The 21,814-nt window shown below is 39.4% G+C and overlaps 3 protein-coding genes and 1 long non-coding RNA gene across 4 annotated transcripts; 3 read left to right on the forward strand and 1 right to left on the reverse strand.

Annotated features, from left to right (window-relative positions):
- Window positions 1-6,330: 6,330 nt before the first annotated feature.
- On the forward strand, window positions 6,331-11,886 carry LOC105389033 (protein nessun dorma). The gene is made up of 10 exons (XM_048626282.1): window positions 6,331-6,488; window positions 6,619-6,840; window positions 7,283-7,496; window positions 7,767-7,999; window positions 8,586-8,746; window positions 9,029-9,239; window positions 9,577-9,746; window positions 10,611-10,718; window positions 10,973-11,130; window positions 11,494-11,886. The coding sequence occupies exons 2-10, from the start codon at window positions 6,660-6,662 to the stop codon at window positions 11,588-11,590; spliced, it is 1,533 nt and encodes a 510-aa protein (XP_048482239.1). The 5' UTR covers window positions 6,331-6,488; window positions 6,619-6,659; the 3' UTR covers window positions 11,591-11,886.
- A 104-nt stretch (window positions 11,887-11,990) lies between these two features.
- Window positions 11,991-16,674, forward strand: LOC105389659 (Meckel syndrome type 1 protein). Its single transcript, XM_048626281.1, has 7 exons — window positions 11,991-12,201; window positions 12,306-12,788; window positions 13,181-13,391; window positions 13,523-13,678; window positions 13,838-13,976; window positions 14,354-14,589; window positions 16,015-16,674. Exons 1-7 carry the CDS (start codon window positions 12,125-12,127, stop codon window positions 16,252-16,254), a joined length of 1,542 nt encoding a protein of 513 aa, XP_048482238.1. The 5' UTR covers window positions 11,991-12,124; the 3' UTR covers window positions 16,255-16,674.
- A 53-nt stretch (window positions 16,675-16,727) lies between these two features.
- LOC105389650 (differentially expressed in FDCP 6 homolog) lies at window positions 16,728-20,834 on the reverse strand. The gene is made up of 4 exons (XM_048626270.1): window positions 20,638-20,834; window positions 18,908-19,099; window positions 17,584-17,763; window positions 16,728-16,965 (listed from the first exon to the last, which is right to left on the reverse strand). The coding sequence occupies exons 1-4, from the start codon at window positions 20,770-20,772 to the stop codon at window positions 16,738-16,740; spliced, it is 735 nt and encodes a 244-aa protein (XP_048482227.1). The 5' UTR covers window positions 20,773-20,834; the 3' UTR covers window positions 16,728-16,737.
- On the forward strand, window positions 19,312-20,059 carry LOC125489677. Its single transcript, XR_007267162.1, has 2 exons — window positions 19,312-19,459; window positions 19,706-20,059. It is a non-coding gene; the product is annotated as an uncharacterized LOC125489677 (long non-coding RNA).
- Window positions 20,835-21,814: the final 980 nt, after the last annotated feature.

The raw sequence follows: 21,814 nt of genomic DNA on the forward strand, positions 1-21,814 counted from the left end.
CATTTTCTTCGTAGCGTAGCCACGCAGATGCTACATGGTTTCACGATCGCAAATATTCAGTCAAATACGACAACTAAGCTGAACGTGCTGAAAAACTAGACCACGGTCTGTTCATGTACCTAAGTATAATGAAGAAGAAAGAATGAAACTAGCCCGTACCACCCCGTACTTGATTCTCCTCCACTCCACCTATGACAACTGAACACCTACGATCAATTGAAAAAGTACTTAATACCTACTCTGTAGCCACCTTCACCTAAATAAGTAAATATACTTAGGTAGGTACTTACCTAAATAATTATTTTGCTTTATATGTAGATACGTAATGTCCTTTAGGATCGCAAGACCCATGAACTTCTGTTAGATAGGTTGGTGTATAGACTTTGATTTCAAACGTCAATAGTGAAGAAATTACTACTATAATTGACCTCAAAGGTATGCAATTCATACTAACATAGGTACATTAGACTACATGTATGACTATAAACACTTAAGTACCTAGGTAGGCTATAATGTTAGTATTTTTAGATGAACATATTTCAATACAACTTGTAATATAATTATTATTGTTGTAGGTATTTAGGTCCTACCTACAACAAAGCATACTTTACCTAAATGGGCCATTATTTTATTTTAGGTACAATTATCGGTCCCCTACAAAGAAACATTTTAAAAAAATTAAATAATGAAATTCAGGAATATAGCTACCGCCTGTAGCAATTAAATAAAACACCAGTCACAGAAAATATAATGAATTTATGTAAAATACTTTATTTATTTACAAATTACGGTAACTCTGTTGTTGTTTTTGGTAACGCAATTGTTTTTCATACAAAAATTGTCTGTCCCTCGGAGCGAGTCATATGAAACAAGCACAACGTGTGTAAAAAATTATAATGGAAACAATTTTTTTGAATATTATAACGAATATGTCATTATTTAAACTTTACTTCACGGTAATAATCATGATTTTATATGAAAATATTATGGGACAATTAATATTCGAGTCCCCAAGCCTAAGCAAAAATACACCTACACTAGGTTACCCTAGGAAATTCAATCATAAATAAACTTTTTTTCACTTTCTTACACCTAAGATCATTTGAATGGCTGTGTATTTGTATCGGAGTGCAGGAAGGAGAGCGGAACGGATAAAATGACCAAGTCTTTCGGACGAGAGTCCTGGAGAGAAGCGCGTGTATTTATTGTGACGCCACTGAGTTACCGGCGACATTCGGTGAGTTTTATAGATATTTATTATTTTATTTCATAAATATATGTAATAATTAGTAACAATTATGAGGGCATTTTGATATCCCATGTATGTGTATTCATTTAAGTACTAACTTCAAAAAGGTTATTGTTTTACAACTGCGTTACCGCTACACTTCGTTACTTTTTCAGTAACGCAGTTGTAACTATAGTAACTCAGGGGTTTTTCTTATAGTTTTCAGGTATCTGTTACTCAATTTATGGTACAAATATGTGGGAGTGGAACAGAACGCAAGGTGAAGTATCCATGACGACGAATAACAGAGGAGCATAGAGTGAAAGCAGAGTGTGAAAAGACGTAAAGACGTAAAGACGATTAAGTTTGGTATAAATAAAACGACGTGATACATCATTAAAATACTACTTTTTCTTTATCCCTACAAATTGGGGGCTCGTCCGGGATAAATAAAATTAAAAAAATCTCGGAGATTACGGCGGATGAAGACGGATTTTTATAAAAAGGACAAGACTGACAGTTGCAAATTTTACAAGAAAATTTTCTTCGCATCACAACGCCTTCAGGTCTGAACATATACCATTTTAAGACGTAACGACGACGACAAGAAGATGCCACGGACGACGACGGGAGATGACGGGGAGGCAGTCGGAACATCAGGACCGCTCACGTACACGGAGGAGCTGGTAGCTAAGTTCAGTGGGTGCGACCAGACCGATTCCGCAACACGGTGGGCGCAGGAGGTCGATGACAACGCCGAGATCTTCGGGTGGACGGAGCTGCAGCGGCTGATCGTGGGGCGCAGGTCACTGACCGGCACGGCGGCACTCTGGCTGCGTTCAGAGAAACCTTTCAAGACGTGGGAGGCTCTGAAGACGGCGGTCACCAAGGAGTTCCCAGACACCGTAGATTCCAAGACGATCCATGAGTTAATGAGCAGCCGGAAGAAGAAAGCAAATGAGACGTGCCTAGACTACATGCTGTTAATGAAAGAGCTCGGCAAGCGAGGCAAGATGCCCGACTACGTCGCTATAAAATATATCGTGGACGGAATACTAGACGACGAGTTACATAAGGTGATGCTGTACGGCGTGACGACCTATGGGGATCTGAAAGAAAAGTTGAAAGTGTACGAGACCATCAGGCAGAAGTCGAGCGGAAGACGGGCACCGGTCTTCAATCGTCTACCTACTGCAACTACACCCGCAGGCCCCGCAGCAGCTGCACTCGCGCCAGGCAACAGGACGACGGCCGTGCGACTGTGCTACAACTGTGGAGAGAGTCAACACATGTCAGCAGATTGCCCGTACAGACAGAGAGGTATCAAATGTTTCCGATGCAACGACTTTGGACATATTGCTACGCAGTGTCAACAGCCAGGCGGAAGCGGCAACTGGCGGAGCAACGACGCGTTTGGACGAGGACGACCTGGTCTGCAGCAACCTCAGCGTGGGCCGAGGCGTTCAATGTTCACCATGCCTACGGAGTCAAACAACGAAAATTCAGCAGCGAGTCGGAGCGACCAACGACGTGAGAACAGCGCTACGAGTGGCACGACGGATTCAGGCGCAAACGGCATGACAGCCGGTGACAGTTCAAACTGTATGGACGTCAACGTCAAGATGACAGATGCGAATGCAAATGTAAACAAACAGACGGAAAGACGAAAGCCGATGAAGACTATTGAAATTTCAGACTGCAAAATGACTGCTTTAATAGATACGGGCAGTGAAGTTAACTTGTTAACCGACGAATACTACAAACTGATAGGTTCTCCTAAGTTTGACGAGGGACATGTGAGCGCTTTGGTGGGACTCGGACAATTGGAAGTGAAACCCCTAGGGAAAGTCACTTTAGGTGTGAAGATAGATAAAGAACATTATAATAACGTATTGTTTCATGTTGTGAATAGAAGTTGTTTGCCTTACGATGTGATAATTGGTCAAGATTTTTTGAGAAGAGTGGTATTGATTATGGAAGACGGACGCGTGAGTTTACGTATGAAAGATGACGAATGGATGAAACAAGTAGGGTGTTATACGTGTGATTCTGTGGTTGTAGATTACATTGGTGATATCCAGTACAAGGAGCAGCTGACGGAGATGGTAGAGAACTACCAGCCCCTACAGGTCAAGGAGGCTCCCATACAGATGAAGATTGTGCTGAAGGATGATATCCCGGTGACAAGGGAAAAGACTAGGACAAGGATGATGATAAAAGTGGGACCGGGGTTAAGAAGGATTAGAAGGCGAGTTACACATGAGAGAAGAAAGATAAGAAGAGAAGAGATACACGAGATAAAAAAGATGAAAAGAAAGAAGGAAAAGAAGATTAAAAAAAAGGAGACAAGAAAGAAGAAAAGAAAGGAAGTGATACTGGGGGAAAGAAAGATAAAAGTGATGATGAATGAATGATGACGAATGTGTATGTTTTAAAATGTAATGCCGTATTTGTTTTTTCTTATTGTTTGTTCTTATTAGTATTATTAGTTAAGGTGTTAATATATTGTAATTAATAAGGCTGAGGGCAGCCTTAATGTCAGGATGGCCGAGTGTGGGAGTGGAACAGAACGCAAGGTGAAGTATCCATGACGACGAATAACAGAGGAGCATAGAGTGAAAGCAGAGTGTGAAAAGACGTAAAGACGTAAAGACGATTAAGTTTGGTATAAATAAAACGACGTGATACATCATTAAAATACTACTTTTTCTTTATCCCTACAAATATAACATTTGAGCATATTATATTGTTACAGTATAACATTTCAGACTCAATGGCGTAAAACAGCGGCTGAAAAACAACGGCTTTATAGGCAAAAAAAATTAGAAATATTTCTTAGTATTAAGTTGCTATATTTTCAGCGATTTTAATATTTGTTATTAAACAAAGAGTTCTGTTAATTTTAGTTTGATAGTTTTTTTCACATTATGATTAGTTTTAATTGAAGAAAGTATAAAGATTGTATTTGAGATACCAAAGTCTTACCAATTAACCACAGCGTTATCTATTTGTCCCTCGTTTCCTGAGAGTATTCACAAACATTTTAGCTACTCTTTATTAGAAAGAATGTTAAACCAAATATAATAATTATAATTCACCTTATTTAGAGCTATTTCTAAAACTTTGAGCAAAAAATTATGATTATTTTTTCGAAAAGTATTGCATTAAAACTTATTGATTGGTAACGCAGTGGGAAACTTTATTATAGAATGAATAACAAAACTGAGAATATTTTGTAATTTAAACTGTTAGATTAATGTTTTTTTTCTTACTTTTTATCTGGTATATGTTTACGAACCAAAATATATGTTCCTAACAATAAAACATAATTTTGTATGAAAGTAACGCAGTAGTATTTTTTTCTCATCGTTCCTCGATTAAACGTCAATAACTTTAAGAAATAGCAAGAAAACATCGCTGCAAATGTATTTAATGAATAATATAAATGTTAATTAACCTAAATAAATATTGAAAGGTTAATTAATAATAAGTTTATTTTTGAAAAAAATATCTGTAAAAGTATGCCAAATTGTACCCAAAATAAAATAATGGCCCAAATACCACATAATTATATTCATAGTTAGGTACCTACCTACTTATTAAGTAAGTAATTACTACTACTTCCTTACCTAGGCTAGGTCCCTAATTGATCTAAATGCGAGTGAGCTCATTCGTTTACGGTTTCTAGCTAAATTATCGAACTGTCATTACGAATTAGCTTCACTGCAACATAGTTAGGTACTTACTAAGTACCTAAGTACCGACTTCTGATTACTAAGGTTATGTTCGTAAGCCTGCTAAGCCACGTCAAATTATCACGATCATGACCTTTGTCTACTAGGAATAGTAAGAATATGTGTGTCCTACCTATATAACTACTACGCCGCTGTCGGTAGATAAGATACCTAGTACTGTAATAGTCAGAAATATAGAGACACCGTGTTTTTCTGGTTTTGTTGATGACCAAATGGCGTAGTGGTTAGTGACCCTGACTACAGAGCCGATGGTCCCGGGTTCGATTCCCGGCTGGGGCAGATATTTGTTTAAACACAGATATTTGTTCTCGGGTCTTGTATGTGCCCGTAAAATGGCAATAGGCCCGCCCCCTATTACATTGGGACTAACATAACACTCTGGCGAAAAGTGGGTGCAGCAATGCACCTCTGCCTACCCCGCAAGGAAGTACATTAGTACAAGGCGTGAGTGCGTGTTTTTTTTTGTTGTTAACTTGTGTGATCACTGAACAATGATCATGTAAGTAGATTTTCTACAAACTGTAGGTAAATGTTTAAGGTATTTAAGTGTGCTTACTGTACATGTACAGCCAAAACAGCGTTTTTCTATAGTTACCCCGTTTACCCCTAAGCGCAGTGCAATAACTTACCTATGCCACTACCTATGACTCCTATGAGCTATATAGGAAGGCTGAGAGACATGACCTAGGCAGGAAGGTACACTTTATAATTACATAACATGCTTAATTTAGCGTGAAGATGAGTGATAGAGGTATAATGTATGACCTCAATGTAGTTACATGTTATTTTTCCGGTAAGGTAAAATAAGAGTAAGTAAGTACCTATTTTGAGTTAAAAGTATAATGGACGTAAGCATAATAATATTGTATATAAACTTGGAAAACAGGGAGATTGGCGCGGCCACGATCTATTAAATACTAGATGTATTATTCCGAGGTATTGGAAATAATAATCATATAATTTATAAAAGCCTATACGATAAAACCTGCACACACAATTTAAAGCATTGCTATGCAAACTACGCTTGGCGCTAGAACTGGGTGAGACCATGACATGTGAGACATGTGAGTATACGCGAGACGTTAGAAAGGAATGTAGAATTTTATTTCTCGATATTTTTTGATCAAATCTATCTACCTAGAACCGACAAAAATAAGACTTGTTGAAAAAATAAACTAAAGATTCACCTGCATTCCACCTGCATTTCTTTAAATTTATAGTTTATTATTCTAAGATTATAAGAAGTGGTCACAGAATATTAAAAAAAAAATGCGTTTACCACTCTTATATACGGTGCACTGTCTTGATTCTTGTGTCAGTGTCAATGTCATGTCAACTGTCAGGCATATTTTTTCACCGGAAATTTTGAAATTTGAATTTGAACGTGTTTTGCCGAACAGATTTTCCTTTTTCATCACTTTGTTTATTTATATTCAATAGATTGAAAAAGTAAAGTAAGAGTCACAAAAATACGCCGTTTTGCAGCTGTATTCAAGTTATTTGTGGTACGTAGACGTAAAAACCAAACTCAGTCTTCATAATGTGGACTGTTTCAAAGTTTCTATTTGCATTAGACCATTCCTGAAGATTCCCGTACAATAACCACCACTACAAAACAAACCAAAACACTTCCAGAACCAGCTACAACGCCAACCATCCACCAAACGCCCCTAAAAATGCCGGCAGTATACACGTTCACGCGAAGCGAGAACGAGATCCTCCAAGACCTGGTGAGGGTGTTCAGCTCATCACGGGGGACCGCTCGCGAGGCGTGGGGCCTGCAGGCTGAGCTGCTGGTGGAGCCTGTCGGCTGGGACGCTCTGTGGAAACTGTCCAAGGAGTTCTGCAAGAAGTTTGGTGAGTAGCCGTAGGCTTCATTTGTTTATCGTGGTATTGATTGGAAGAGTCTTGTGTGAGCTGATTAGACCTCATTGGTTTATTCTGGACTGATTTAAAAAAGTGTGAAAAGAAAATGATGTGTTCATTTGAGTGATGACCTCACCTTAAGGGTGTGGCACAGTGGGAGAGTACTGGCCGCTGAAGCTCATAATCTATGCTACATGGTCAAGATGTTGTTGAGAAAACAACTGATGCATAGTTTAATATAGCTTACACACTAAAATAACTCAATGCTTGTTCACATTGACCTCACATTAATTTTGATGTGAACAATTTCATATCACATCATACATATTTATAATATTTTGTAACAAGCACATAGACTACTTTAATCCAAAATAAATGAATAAATGAATCCAAAATTGTTAGTTAATTTATTTTATTTTTCTTTAAATTCCAGAGGCAAGATTTCCCTGCATAGCGTATGTGACAGTGACATCGGTAGACTTTGAGAACCTGTCAGCCAATGTTGATGTGATGAGTGTGCAGCACGAGTCTGTGTCATTGCCGGAGGAAGTACAGGATGTTCCGTTGATTGAGCTGTGGCCGACTGAGAAGCAACGAGAGATCTGTATCAATGCTGCCGTGACTGCCGAGTTCATTGATCTACTGAGGTGAGTAGTTGACTGACTTTTGTAGCAATATCAATGTGTCTAGCCTAGATTAAAGGGAAATTTTCTAGACACAATAAAAAAAAAATTGGTTGTTTTTCACACCATCCTGTTGTTATAAGCTAAGAAGGTGTCTGTGGCAAACATTAATGGTAGACTAGGGCTTGCCACCATAGCCATAGGGTTAACAAATCAGATTAGTATCCATCCTAACTGCCCAGGTGTGCCGCTCACAACTATAACATTCAGTTATACCTAATTTTATACTTCCAGATTCTACTACAACAACATCTGGATGCCATGGGACGACCAAGACGAAAAGGTTCTCTTACCAAAGACCATAGAAGAGAGGATGCAACTGTGGTCTGACCTCCACAATGGGACTATACCATCCTGCATGGCCCGGCAAGTAATTCTTCTGAGGAACAGTGCCATCAACGCCCACGAGAAACTCAGGCAGCTTGACTCCTCACTTTGTGAGGTAGACTTAGATGATGATGATGACGGTAAATATTATTGAAATACAATTTTCTGGATTTGCTAGGTATTTCTATAGTCACTACATACTACACACGCACTCACGCCTTGTACTAATGTACTCCCTTGCGGGGTAGGCAGAGGTGCATTGCTGCACCCACTTTTCGCCAGAGTGTTATGTTAGTCCCAATGTAATAGGGGGCGGGCCTATTGCCATTTTACGGGCACATCCAAGACCCGAGAACAAATATTTGTGTTTAAACAAATATCTGCCCCAGCCGGGAATCGAACCCGGGACCATCGGCTCAGTAGTCAGGTCACTAACCACTACGCCATTCGGTCGTCACTACTACATACTAGTAGTAGTAATAATATAGTTAGTAACTATTACATGATTTTATTCCATTGTCTGGACGAAAGCTCATGCTATATGTATCTATGTATCATTTGTATGTTCCACCACGGTGGCAAAACCTAGCTAGACCCTCTCTAGTATATTTTGTCACCAACACTATGTCACACTATTTATGTACATTTTGGTCAACTTACAAATCTCAGCAGCTAAATATATTATTGTTTTTTTTAAATAGTGGAATGTTTTCCTTTTGTTTCCAGACTCCCTCCTCCCTCCAAACTACATATCCCTGTGCGCTGAAATGAACGCTAAACTGGACGGGTTGATGTCAAAATGGACTCTATATGAGAACCCCTTGATAAGAGAACAGTACATGGCGAAAATGAAGAAGAAATGGGAGCAGAATCGAAGCAAGAGAAATGTAAGTCTAGTTGTGTTTTCTTTCATTATCAGACTCATTTTATCTGTCTGATCATATAGTGGCCATAGGCGGCAGTATTTCCGACAGTTGCGAAGATGCAAAATCGATTTTTAGCTATATGAGGGTGTCCATGTTTGAAAGGGCTGTAAAAGCTTTGCCTGTTCACCATCTTCAATGTAAGCTATGTAGATCTAGATCTCATTACTCCTCATGCAGTCAAAATTTGTTTATTTTGTTTATCCTGACTAGATCCTAATTTATTATTATCACACATTATTACAGGTGGTAGCCCTATGGGAGGGCGGCAGCATATTCGAGTTTGAGGAGATCTCCCAATTCCTCCGCACCAAGGTGTCCAGTGAGCAGACGCTATCCGTGCGGTCTTCAGCAGAGGAAGCTCTGGCCGTGGAGCCCGAGGACCTGGTGGTCTGCAGCAAGCAGTACGAGATACCGGAGGTGCCGCTCGCTGACATTAATATTTGTAGCTTTAATGGTGAGTTTTAACTTTGTATCTTATCATGTCAGAGAATGCAATGCTGCCTGTTTAATTTTTAAACGAATGCGGCCATCCTTTCAATGCTGCAGATTGAAATCCCTAAAAGGTTCGTCGTAACTGAGCTATTAGAGCTAGTTGGGTAATCGTATCTCTTAATTATTATATTTGACGGGGTTTTCCCGTGGGAATATCTAGATAAGTATAAGTAGCATGCCCTAAGCAAGAAATAGTTGGCCCTATATTGAATAGCTATTGTAAATAGGTATATACAATCAAATCTTTGCTCATTATACTGTACAAGTAGATAATTAACATTTCCATCCCCTCATCCCAGGCTCAACGCTCCTAGCGGACGACACCCGCTCCTGCCTCCTCATGCTGAGCGGCGCCTGCCGGCTGCGCGACCTGGCGCTGCGGTGCGCGCGCGTCAACACGGCGCTGGCGGTGCGCGGCGCCGCGCGCGTCTCCAACTGCATGCTGAGCGACCAGCCCGACAGCTGCCAGGTCTGTTGTATTAGATAAGGCTTTTGATACTGTTTCTGTCATTATTCTGCTCTAGAAACAAGAAAACGTCGGATTAAGGGGTATTCCGCATTAATTACTGGCTTCCTAACGCCCTAAGAAAAACTCAGCGACTTAAAATAGGTGTATATATTAGTATGGAAGCGCCTGTAAGCTAAGGTGGTCCACAAGGCAGCATTCTGGGTCCGGCGCTCTTTCTCATACACATAAATATAGCCTATGGTGTTCTACAAGGCAGCATTCTAGGTCTCGCATTCTTTCTTATCTACATCAATGACACTGGCTCCTGCCTCCTCATGCTGAGCGGCGCCTGCCGGCTGCGCGACCTGGCGCTGGCGGTGCGCGGCGCCGCGCGCGTCTCCAACTGCATGCTGAGCGACCAGCCCGACAGCTGCCAGGTGTGTTGGAGCCTTTAGTGGAACTTAACCAAGGGTTTCGATACAGTATCTGTCACCGTTGTGATCCAGAAACAAGAAAACATCGGTATAAGCGATATTCTACCAACTGCATGCTGAGCGACCAGGCTGACAGCTGCCAGGTGCCAGAGCCTTTAGAGGAGCGAAATTTGTGAACGGATAAGGCTTCTTTTGATACTGTTTCTGTTGTTTTTGATATTCAGAAACAAGAAAACGACGGGATAAACAGTATTCTGCTTCCATTAATTACTAGTTACGTCCACGAGAGCGTTTAGTTTAGCTTGAATATTAATGTGGAAGCTCTTTTAGCCTACGGTGTTCCGCAAGGCAGCCTTCTTGGATCGGTACTATTTCGGAAATACATAAAAGACACTCGCTCCTGATTATCAGTCTAAAGACACAAATGTAATAAGTGTATTTTATTTTCCAGAGTGATTTCGCCCAAGGAATCGTGGCCATGAGTGGAGCGAACATGATAATTGAAGATTGTACGTTCGAGAACTTCTACTCCGGAATAGTCGTCCATAAAGGAGCACAGGTATGTTTAGTTTATAGTTTTATACACTGACTAAAGCACCGCATATTTTTAAAATACAGATTTGCGTTTAACGCTTAAGCTTACTTGGCATACCACCAAGGAAAATAGTTTTACAATCCTTTACAAACATACTTGGAATCCCTACCTCATTAGTTAGTGTATCATTCTATCCATGTATCTTTATGAATAAATTTTTAATTACTAACTACTAAAAAAAACATACTTAGTAACAATTTGTTTTTTAATTATTCCAGATAGAGCTCCGCAACTGCGTGATAAAGAAGTGCGGCGTCGGCATCCAGATGTACAGTGGGGCGCAGGTGACGCTCACCAACACCAACGTCGCCGAGTGTACCGAGCAGTGCATCCGCTGCGAGGTAGATGGCGCCACCGACAGGAGTAGGGATAACACGTGAGTAGTTTGCCACTATACCTTATACAATATTTCATATTACTAAAGACAGAGGTGCCGCTATCTCATAAACACTATTTCATATTAACGAAGACAAAAAGTCTTATTGAGGTGTATGGTATCAACTAATACTCTTGTTCCAGTGTAGGTGTATATCTATTGTTTGTCGTCATGCCTTTTTTGGAATAATCATTGAAATAATGTACCAGAAGAATGACATTAATTCATTGGGTCTAACCAGGGCAATACATACTAATACAATACGGTCGTAAAATTGATAGAGAACCTAATGGACCTTTGCCTACCCCGCTAGGCAGTGTATGAATAAGAAAAATGCATATTTATCTTATGTTATTGTTTCAGGATCGAAGGTCTGAACATTAAGTCTCTCTGCACAATCGGGTCAGGCGATCTACAGAAGGAGATCCTGGTTGTGCAACAAGACAACAATCTAATGTAACCTCTCTCAGTCTTATATTAAGGTTGATTATTATTGCATGTTTCTTGTAAGTTATAATGAGATTATATTTCCGTTCAGTTAAATTTCAATTTCATGTAGTAGTTATAAGGATTTAGATTACTTTTATTTAACATAATACTCTTTTAATTTGATTATTACCTTCGTTATATGAGCAGCTTTAATTATTTGTTTTATATTAATGATAACATTTTTAATAAATAGAAGTGCATTTATGTTAACCTAGTGTATAGAAATTTGTAATAAAATAAATACTTACATAACTAAGTTAAATTTAAGTTTTGTTTTACTTATGTAGATTGAATGATGATAATGATAAATCTTGCTGGATATTTTTAAAACTTTTTTAAATCAGAATAATAACGGTTTCGCTACCCAGAATAACTAACCACAGAGTAAGTATATTGTTTTCTCTATGGCATGACACATTTGGTTTCCATGGCAACATAAGTAAACACAAAAATAGTAAACAAAACTTGCGATCTTTAAACTTGTTTTTTTATTTAATTAATAATAATGAATGATTTTAATCGTTCCAATAAAGTAACAGGAGTTCATTGGCTAAAGAAGCCAATAACTAGCTTAAATATTAAGTAAGTACTGCCATATTTCTAATGATAATTAGATAATTACTTAAATGAAAGTTTATTTTAATACCTATTACTATAATAAAATTACTGTTCATGATGTATTTCAGACTCCACCTGAAGCCCGAAAACGGCATAGCGCTTCCAAACTTCGAAGACTTTACCAACGAATCCGCAAACTTAGTCCAAACGGTTGATGCTACAGAGTTCAATTTTAAGTGGCAACAGAAAACCTTCAGTACTTGGGAGCTATGCCGTTATTCTGACATACACAACTGCATTTCTGATACTGAATTAGAATATCACGAAATAATAAAAGACTCAAGTATAGAAGCTAGTAAAGTATTCACTTACATTCATGAGGATAACTATCTACCAACGCCAAAGACTGAAAATTTACGGGAAAAATCCGATGGTTTTGAAGGGTTAACTTCTTGTATGGCAAAGCTAAGCTTGAATGGGACTTTGAGTAGGTTTGTGAATGAGGATACGATGTCTATGGGTCGTCTGTTTCGGAGTGAAGATAATATAGCAGTGGATGGTGATAGCTGGATGTCTATGCACGTTGTTTTGGATAATTCTGAGTATAATGAGTGAGTATAAAATCATTTAATATACTTTCTACACTAAGGAGAATATGTGTACCTACCCAATTCTGTCATCATCATCATCATCACCCAATAATCATCCACTGCTGGACATAGGCCTCTCCCAAGGAGCGCCACAACACTCGGTACTCGGCCTGCCTAATCCAACCACTACCGGCTACCCGCCTAAGGTCGTCCAGCGGTCAGGAGGGCGTCCTACGCAGTGTTTTCCTGTTCGCACCCGATTGTATACTAATAATATAAATAATTATAAGGATATAAGTACTAACTCAAAACGATTGTCTTATAGTGTATATATGTGACTTACATTTTACAAGAGCATTCTGATTCTGACACCTTTACGATACGATAACAGTTTTTTTTATGTATTTTCGCAGAGATTCCCAACTTCTACTAAAACAGGAGGCAGTCCTGTTATCACTCCATCACAATACTACTCGCAACTATGTCATAGTAAGCCCGGATGTGAACACTCTGGAGTGGAACCCCTACGCCGTCGAGACATCTACCGGCGTCCGATGGAACTACGTGTATGCTTTACAACTTGAGTTCGATAAGGAAGATGATGTCGACGATTTGGAGATTTTGGTTTGTGATTTTTATTTGTTAACTCTAACTTAGGTACTCATAAATAATACCCAATGATTAAAGACCACAATATTTGCCAATCCACTCTAATAATCCACACCAAGTTACTCAATAAATGATATTTTTTACAGTTAAAGAAACTAAAGAAGAAATGGTACAGCAAAAATAAACACATTCTAAACTTTACAATGCCATCTATCGGAAAGAGGCAATACTTCATCACATTGGAAATATTATCGGCCAAAGATTTTGATGCAGATGAATTGTACGTTGAATTTTTTATCAAGGTAAGATACACACAACACATACATTTTCTTCCTGATAATTCTTTGTTGTCTAGCACTGCTGGTCACTGCAGTTGTAATTTCAATGGCTGAACATAAAACCTCAGGCGGCCATATCACTTGAATAGATCTCTTTTATCTACCAATTGGTTCATGTTACAGTACCCAGATGGCGTAACCAGCAGCGACGTCCACCACGGCAGGACGCACGTAACGACATCTATGAGAAGCGAGGATGAACCCACGCAGGCACACTTCGCCCAGACTCTAGACTTGCAAGTTGAAGCTGACGACGACCACGGTATGTGATACGGACTTTACAAGTAGTTCGTGTTGCAATTCACAGATGGCGTTACTAGTAACGAGACTCACTCGTCTATAACTGTGGTACCATTCAGTTTTTCGTAAACTGTACCAACCGTTGTACAGTAGCATATACAGGGTGTTGCAAAAAGGGTATACTAAGCCGAAACCAGCATGTGCAGCATGCGGGTTTATGGGAAAATAATATTTTTTTTCGCGAATTTCCAAATTCTGATTTCAGTTTCGGGCTTAGATATACCATGCTGCACATGTAGGTTTCGGCTTAGTATACCAATTTTGCAACACCCTGTAGATAGAAAATAAGTTCGGCATTATGACATAAAAAAAATATTTTTTAAAAACTCCTCATTTCAGAGCCAGCCCCCATCAAAATATTCTTCGAAGTGATCTCAACTGACTGGTGGGGGCGCCACAGGACAGAGGGTTACGCCTATCTCCCCCTGCCCTTAGACCCTGGACATAGGACCAGGGTTCTAACGTGTGTGCGACCGGAGGAAAAAGATAAAGTTGAAGCTGAAAGTAGGAGGTTCTTCGTTGGCGGATGCCATCTGCTGAAAGATCTAGATGTGTTGACGAAGCCTAGAATGCAGGTTGGTGTTTTATTTGTTGTCATGAAAGTGAATATGTTTAAACTCAGTGCCAGCCAAATCCCGTTGACTTAAAGATGTATAGACCTCTCACAAGATACACCTCTGGAGTTGGAGCCTGGAGAATTAACAGTTTTCGTGGCTAAACATAGAGATGATCAGGATCACAGACGATGAATGTTGGCCGTTCCATAAGCGGAAGTAGGAAGGAATAATACGCGAACATAATTTGCAAGTATAGGGCGAGATAGCATCAGCAGGGTTACTCTATTCTCTATACTGACGAAAAACTAACACGAGAGCTGTCGTTCAATGACAACGAGGTATAATCGTGGCTCGCGCAGCAGTGCTCCGAAACTTAGTTTTTCGTCTTTGGGGGTGACCCCCCAGTTCGGGCCTGTAGTCCCGTTGTCCCCGTAACTGTGTCCCCGTTACGGGGACAACGGGACGTCATTATATTTTCGTTCCGTTGTCCCCTTTGCGGGCAATAGTGAACGGGGACAACGGGCCGTCAAAATTTTACGTGTCGTTGTCCCTTCCGAATTATATTAGCACGAAAAGGACAAAAAAAATATAAAACAAAATGTTACATTATCGGCTTTAATTGAAATAAAAAAAAATGAAGATATTTGAGATGAGAAGATGAGAATTGTTGTGACATTGTTGTTACCTATGAAAAAACAACACTTTTATATAATCATCAAACATATTATTATATGAAATAATATACATAATAACGAATATAGGTAGGTATTTAGTAGTTTCATAAATGTACTGACATGCACTTTTTACGATTTCATCAACGTCACCGTTTATTAATGTTACATTCAAATCACACCATTTGTATTCTGATCTATGGATCTATGCATCACACACGTCTAAATAACTCCAGTAAGCAGCTCCTTTTGTTCAAAAGGGTAGTGTAGTTACGGAATCTCTCATTGGTTGACTGATTTAGTAAGCCAATGAGAGTTTTGCAAACAACAATCTTATCTGTGCTTTTGTTTCGCGGCAGTATTTCGTCGTGCCGTTAGCGCATCCTTTAAAATTTACACGTTCATCGAATTTGCCAAATTATCACCCAGGTATATGCCAGGTTAGTTATAAATAAAAAATATGATCTAAGCTAAAAAGCGATTTGATGTGAAGATAATTATTATATAAAATTCATGAAATAAAAAATATACTTGTGTTTTTTAAAGTGTATTTTGAGAACGGGGACAACGGGTCTGATTTTTTATTTTTTTATTAAGTGCCGCTGTCCCCGTTGAGGAGCTCACGTCCAACGGGGACAACGGGCCTGATTTTATTTATTTTCTGAGAGTACCGTTGTCCCCGCTTAACAGGGACAAGAATTACGGGGACAGCGGGACTACAGGAGTTCGGGCGCTTTTTTTATGTACGCCACTAAACCCATTAACCCCCCAGAACACGGACTTCCACTACGCCTCATCCGGCACCCTGCACCTGCGCTGGAACACCCTGGCGCAGTCCACCATCGCCTGCCGCCTGCCTCCTGCCCAGCCCAGCGTCTCCTCAGCATCAGCTGTGCTGCAAGGTGCTGAGGCGGTCCTCAAGCAGTATAGGAAGGCGAGGGCCAGACTCGCGGCCGCGACTAGGGATTTGAAGTGTCATGATGGCGGTGGTGATAGTTGGGTCACGGAATAATAACTAAGTAGTAACTAGTAGTTGGGTTGTGGCTAAATATTAAATGCCGATACACATTGAAATAGGATAAATAATCCTAATCAATGTTACACAAATTGTAGTAGTTACTGCATCCTACTAATCAATCATAAACTGGTATCTTGATAAAGTCTACGTGATATAAGTAACGCATAAACATAAATAATAAAAGTCTGATTTTAGAACACTATATTTTACAAACATTATTTTAAACACACAGGAACTATTGTAAATACATTAAATTAGACTAGATAACAAACTAAACAGTTATACTTAATCAATCCCATTTCTTTTTCCCCTTTAAAAATTACACTTTATAAAGATTTGATAACAAAACATGAAGAATAACAATAATTTTTACATTCAACGTTTGTCCTTTTGTAACTGTAATCTCTTGCTACCATAATTCTTTAAAACACAAATCACAACAGTGCATTTTACCATCTACCTTCCATTTCTACAAACCTAATAATACCCAGCCTTCACAGCGTCCCTCAACATCCTAGTAACAGACGCCACCTTCCTAGCCCGTCGTTTCTTGCGTTCCTTCGCCCTCAGTACGTTGGTAGTGCGAGCATCAGTGATGGCGGCGCGGGCCGCGTGGTGTGCTTGTGTGGACGCTTCCATCGCCAGGGTCTGTTGCCGCAGGATGGTGGCTTCCCAGGTGTTTAGGGCGTTTGTTAGTGCTAGCCGCTGTGGGGGGGAGAGTGGTATTAATTTCTTGTAAGTACCTATAAGTACTTACCTAAATATCATCGTCAGCCCATAATCATCAAATGCTGGACATAGGCCTCTCAAGGCCGGCCTTCCCCATTCATCGATTATCAGTCACATGTATCAGGTCATCTTTCCAACTCGCCGGAGGGATTCCTACAATACCCTAGCTAAGTGCCAATTTCACCATTCTCGGTTATCTAACCGACAGGGATTGATTTATAAATTAAACGTCATCTCCATATAAAATTCATGACAGATGTGTCAAAAGTTAACCATTACTCCCTGGTTATGCTTTAACAGAGAATGGTGAAATGGGCACTTAGCCATATACCCCATGCAAACTCTGGCATAAAGAGTACCCCATATTATCCTATACAAAATGTTGCAAAAAGGGTATAATAAGCCGGTTGGCTGCTGGTTTCGGCTTAATATACCCTTTTTGCAACACCCTGTATAATACTAGGTATTTTACCTGAGTGGCGCCTTGAAACTGTATTTCTATCTTGCTTCAATATAGACAAGGTACAAATTCCTCCCATACACACAAAGAATTAATGCACACCAAGGCACGCACCAATAACCCTCGTCCCTCACCTCCGAAGCGTCCCTCATCATCTGCATCTTCCTCCTCCGTGCCTCGTCCATCCGTCTCCTGATGGCGTCTAGCTCCAGGTCTCTTCTATGCTGCTCGGCCGCCTCAAGCCTCGTGCGGCGCTCCGCAGCCAGTGCGGCCCGCGCGTCCAGCTCGGTAGCCTTCTCTATTAGGTCGGCTATCTGAGGTGGGATTGAGAAAGGAAGGTTTTTATTATTCGGCATATATAACAAAACCGGCCAAGTGCGAGTCGGGCTCGCGCACAAAGGGTTCCGTAGCAGCAAAATTACAGTTAAATCAACCTATCTCAAAAACTATAAGAGATACTTTGATCAAACCAAAAATCGTTGAAAGAGTTAATTAGCATGCATCACCTCTATTTTTTTTAGAATTTTATACCCCGTAGTTATAAAAATAGAGGGGGGGGGACATACTTTTTACGACTTTGAGAGCTGATATCTCAAAAACCGTTCACTTTAAGAAAAATGTTTTTTAGAAAACTTTATATCATTTTAAAAGACCTTTCCATTGATACCCCACACGGGTATGTACATCGAAAAAAAAAATTTCATCCCTCAGTTACATGTATGGGGGGCCCCACCCCCAATTCTTTTTTTTTACTATTTAGTGTCATATTTTTGTAGCGGTTCATACAACACATATTCCCATCAAATTTCATCACTGTAGTACTTATAGTTTCCGAGTAAATCGGCTGTGACAGACGGACAGACGGACAGACGGACAGACGGACATGACGAAACTATAAGGGTTCCGTTTTTGCCATTTTGGCTACGGAACCCTAAAAAACTGCTAGGTACTAGGGCAAAACAGCTACTATAGGGCTTTAGACTTTTGGCTTTACGTATGTAACTAGGTTAGTAATTTTTGAGGCGATTCTTCAGTGAAGGTTCCTTCTGGAAAACGTTGGACTGAACTGGTTGTAATAGGAAGACTGATGATAGTGTCGTGGCGCTGCTAGCTAGGGCCATGTTTATGCCAGCAGTGGACGCTGCAAATGCAATCTGCCAGACTAAACCTAAACCTAAACACCTCAGTTCATACATGTGACTCCAAGGAGAAATTACTGACACAACCAGCCCCCGTATTATGTAACTCACAACTCACTTTTTACTGACTTATCTGATTTCACAAGCGTTTATGTTGAATGTAAGGATATATTATAGGCTTCTTGCATATTTCTTTCACTAAGATTTTTGGTGTTTTCGGTTAATAAGTCTCTAAGTTGATACCAATTATCACCGGTTGCTAACTCTCAAAAAGTTACAAAATACGGGGGCAGCAGTAGACCTTGAGCATAATATATACCTTCTTATCATCCTGCTCAGCCAGCACCCCGGCGCTCCGGCGCTCCTTGTGCCGGATGTGGCTGACCAGCTGGCCGGTCCGGACCTGCTCCTCCAGGGCCTGCTCCAGCCTCCGTCGCTCGGTCCAGCGCCGCTCCTCTTCGCGTTTAGCTGATATGTAGCGCCGGTATTGGTAGGACGTTTGTTTCTCGATCTGCAAGTGTTTAAAACATATTATATAGGGTGACCAAATAGTCATCTAATGATGATTTATTAATTCATTTTTTTATTTGAAATTCTTTCTACAACATTAGGTATAAAACTATGATTTGCTCCACTGCTATTTTTTTTTTTAATTTGCTAGTTTATCCTCCTGATGCCCACGGTCCTTCTCCGAGGACGAATACTTTGTGTTTGAATCATATTTGAATTTACCGCCATTATTTTTTGGGATTGCATCTATGGATTTAACATTCCATCACTGACAGCTGTCTTAAGTGTCATGTGAGGATAATCAATCGTTCATTGAAAAAACGTCAAAAAACGGAACCATGGCGGGGCCACCGTCGACTAAGTAAGTTGTAATCTCATTTTACTTATGTGATCTAATCATTTAATTAAATAACTTTAATAAAATCTTATTGTTAAGTATATTAGCAAGAGACGAATACTAATATTTTATCAATTAAGGTTCTAAATAATATTCTATGATCATCCATTTACATTAGTACTCGTCTGAGTACCGTGGTCTTCAATTACATAAACTTTTAGTCCGCTATACTATAATTTTAGATATACTTATTTTTGTATTTTTTTACAGAATATAATGCGAAATCCAAGAAATTGAAGCAGATTTAGCTATGTCGGACATAGATCTCTCGGAGGACGATGACATGACGACATAAATGACTCACCATGAACCCGTAGAATGTGAATTTTGTGATGATGATATCCAGGAGCTGCTAGCTGAGCCTTTCATTTTGTCTTATTTTGTTCCTATATTGATCCCAATAATTATAATAGTTGATAAGTGTGAGTTTATCTAGAATAAATATAAGTTCTAAACTTATGTGAGACTGATTTAAAGTGTTAAATGTGTTCCTAAGTGGTTCTTATTTCATTAGTTTTGTTATTTCTAACAAATTACCTTATAAATATATTTTCTACCAATAAATTAAACTTTTTTTAACTGCCCACGGTCCTCACATGAGGACTAATGATTTTCGAATTTAAACCTATTGAAACTGGTTCCTTTTTTAATGCATTACCCGTACATACTACTAGGAACACTATATAATAATTTTTGCGACATTTATTCAAGTTTAAGTTTCTGGGCAGTAAGCTAGGTAAACGCAATAGTCCTTGTGTGAGGACCGTGGGCAGATAGTCCTAAAAAATAAAATAACGGCTGGGCGTCAGGAGGTTAAGCGTGTCGGTGACGAAACACTAGATCGAGCTAGAACAGGGTTTTTCAGCGAGCTGAAAGGATTGGCAAATCATATCGGCGTCAGTCTCTGTAAATTTTTGTATGGAGACCACTAAAACATAGCGTGGGTCGCCCTCCTGTCCGCTGGACCGACGACTTCTGACAGATTGGCTTTGACTGCCATTTGCTTTTTTCATTCTTCATTCAATGCAATGGTTGGATGACGAAGACCGAGCACAGAATCTGTGTAAAGGGTGTTACATCTGCCACTTCGTTTTTTAATCTTACAGGCATACACCCTAATCTACCACCCTTTCCGTTCTCACCTTCTGCCGCTCTTCCTTCTCTGTCTGCCACAGGCGATGGAATTCCTCAGCTAGTCTGTCCTGCTCACTCTCCAGGTCTCTCTTCTTGGCCAGCGCCCCCAGGAGCCGCCAGTCACGCTCAGGGATCTCCAACATTGACAGTGGGTACTCTTCTTCATAGTTGAAAGAGCTGATTAACTCCGATAGGGATGTTTGGCCTTTACCTAGAGAGTGGAAAAAAAAACGTAAATAAATAAGAATCTGAGATAAGACATAGTGCAATCAAACTAGTTTTACAAGCTAGGTTTCTGCAATTTTGGTTTACTGAAATCTTCTGTCGTCTGTACCTACTGTAAGTAGTTTCGTTAAAAGACATGTACGACTGTACGTTTCAGAAAATAGTTCAGAATGGTGAGCTGAGTCACCGAAATTCGATTTTGGTACCTCCTAACCCCTCGTTCTTCAATGCTTCTACACAACAACTGTATGTACCTACCTATACTATTTTAATGGACAACATTTCATTTTCTTTACCCTATATTTTTATTAGCTATTCGGAAAGTTTATAGAAAATTAGTGGACCCGTATTTTTTTATTTTGTATATACATTAATTTTTGCATGTTATTTTTAACTTTAAAGTTAATTATTTTAAAACCGGAAGTGACGTCACATATTAGGCTCAATTTTTATTTTTGTCTATTGCTTGAGTCTCGAAAAAAAACATAAATGACACTGACAAGTGACATTTAACTTTGTTTACATGCCAACCAACAAATGGGTCATTTTCAAATGACATTGAAATTTCTGATGATGGAAAGTAGGTACTTATCATGTAAAAAAATAAGCAGAAGCATTTTTTTAGCTGTGTAGGCGGTGGCATGCTCTGGGACATATTATATAGAGGTCATCTCTAAATAATAAATAAAAAAAATAGTCAGAAAGTGTCAGAACAGAATTAATGAAAATGACCCAAATAAACAACAACGTACACGATAAAACGTCAACGTCAATCAAAAATGAAAGTGACAGTTACTTTGTTTTTAAATCTATGGGCTTTGATCATCAAAATGCATCGCAACTGATGCATGACGTCATCAGCACTTTTTTACTATTTCATGATTTTCTCGAAAATGATACATCCAAAAAATACAAAAACTTTTTTTTTGTGGCCTTTAGAGCTAAATCTCGAAATGGTTT

Source organism: Plutella xylostella, chromosome 16, assembly GCF_932276165.1.
Source record: "Plutella xylostella chromosome 16, ilPluXylo3.1, whole genome shotgun sequence".
NCBI lineage: Eukaryota > Metazoa > Arthropoda > Insecta > Lepidoptera > Plutellidae > Plutella > Plutella xylostella.

Coding starts and splice junctions, on each gene's coding strand:
- LOC105389033 (XM_048626282.1), top strand. CDS start 6,660: ATGCCGGCAGTATACACGTTCACGCGAAGCGAGAACGAGATCCTCCAA. Junction 6,841..7,282: donor GGAGTTCTGCAAGAAGTTTG/GTGAGTAGCCGT, acceptor TTTAAATTCCAG/AGGCAAGATTTCCCTGCATA. Junction 9,747..10,610: donor ACCAGCCCGACAGCTGCCAG/GTCTGTTGTATT, acceptor TTTATTTTCCAG/AGTGATTTCGCCCAAGGAAT.
- LOC105389650 (XM_048626270.1), bottom strand. CDS start 20,772: ATGTTGGAGATCCCTGAGCGTGACTGGCGGCTCCTGGGGGCGCTGGCC. Junction 19,100..20,637: donor AGAAGGAAGAGCGGCAGAAG/GTGAGAACGGAA, acceptor AAACACTTGCAG/ATCGAGAAACAAACGTCCTA. Junction 16,966..17,583: donor TGATGAGGGACGCTTCGGAG/GTGAGGGACGAG, acceptor TCCCCCCCACAG/CGGCTAGCACTAACAAACGC.
- LOC105389659 (XM_048626281.1), top strand. CDS start 12,125: ATGAATGATTTTAATCGTTCCAATAAAGTAACAGGAGTTCATTGGCTA. Junction 13,392..13,522: donor TCGACGATTTGGAGATTTTG/GTTTGTGATTTT, acceptor TATTTTTTACAG/TTAAAGAAACTAAAGAAGAA. Junction 14,590..16,014: donor TGACGAAGCCTAGAATGCAG/GTTGGTGTTTTA, acceptor TTAACCCCCCAG/AACACGGACTTCCACTACGC.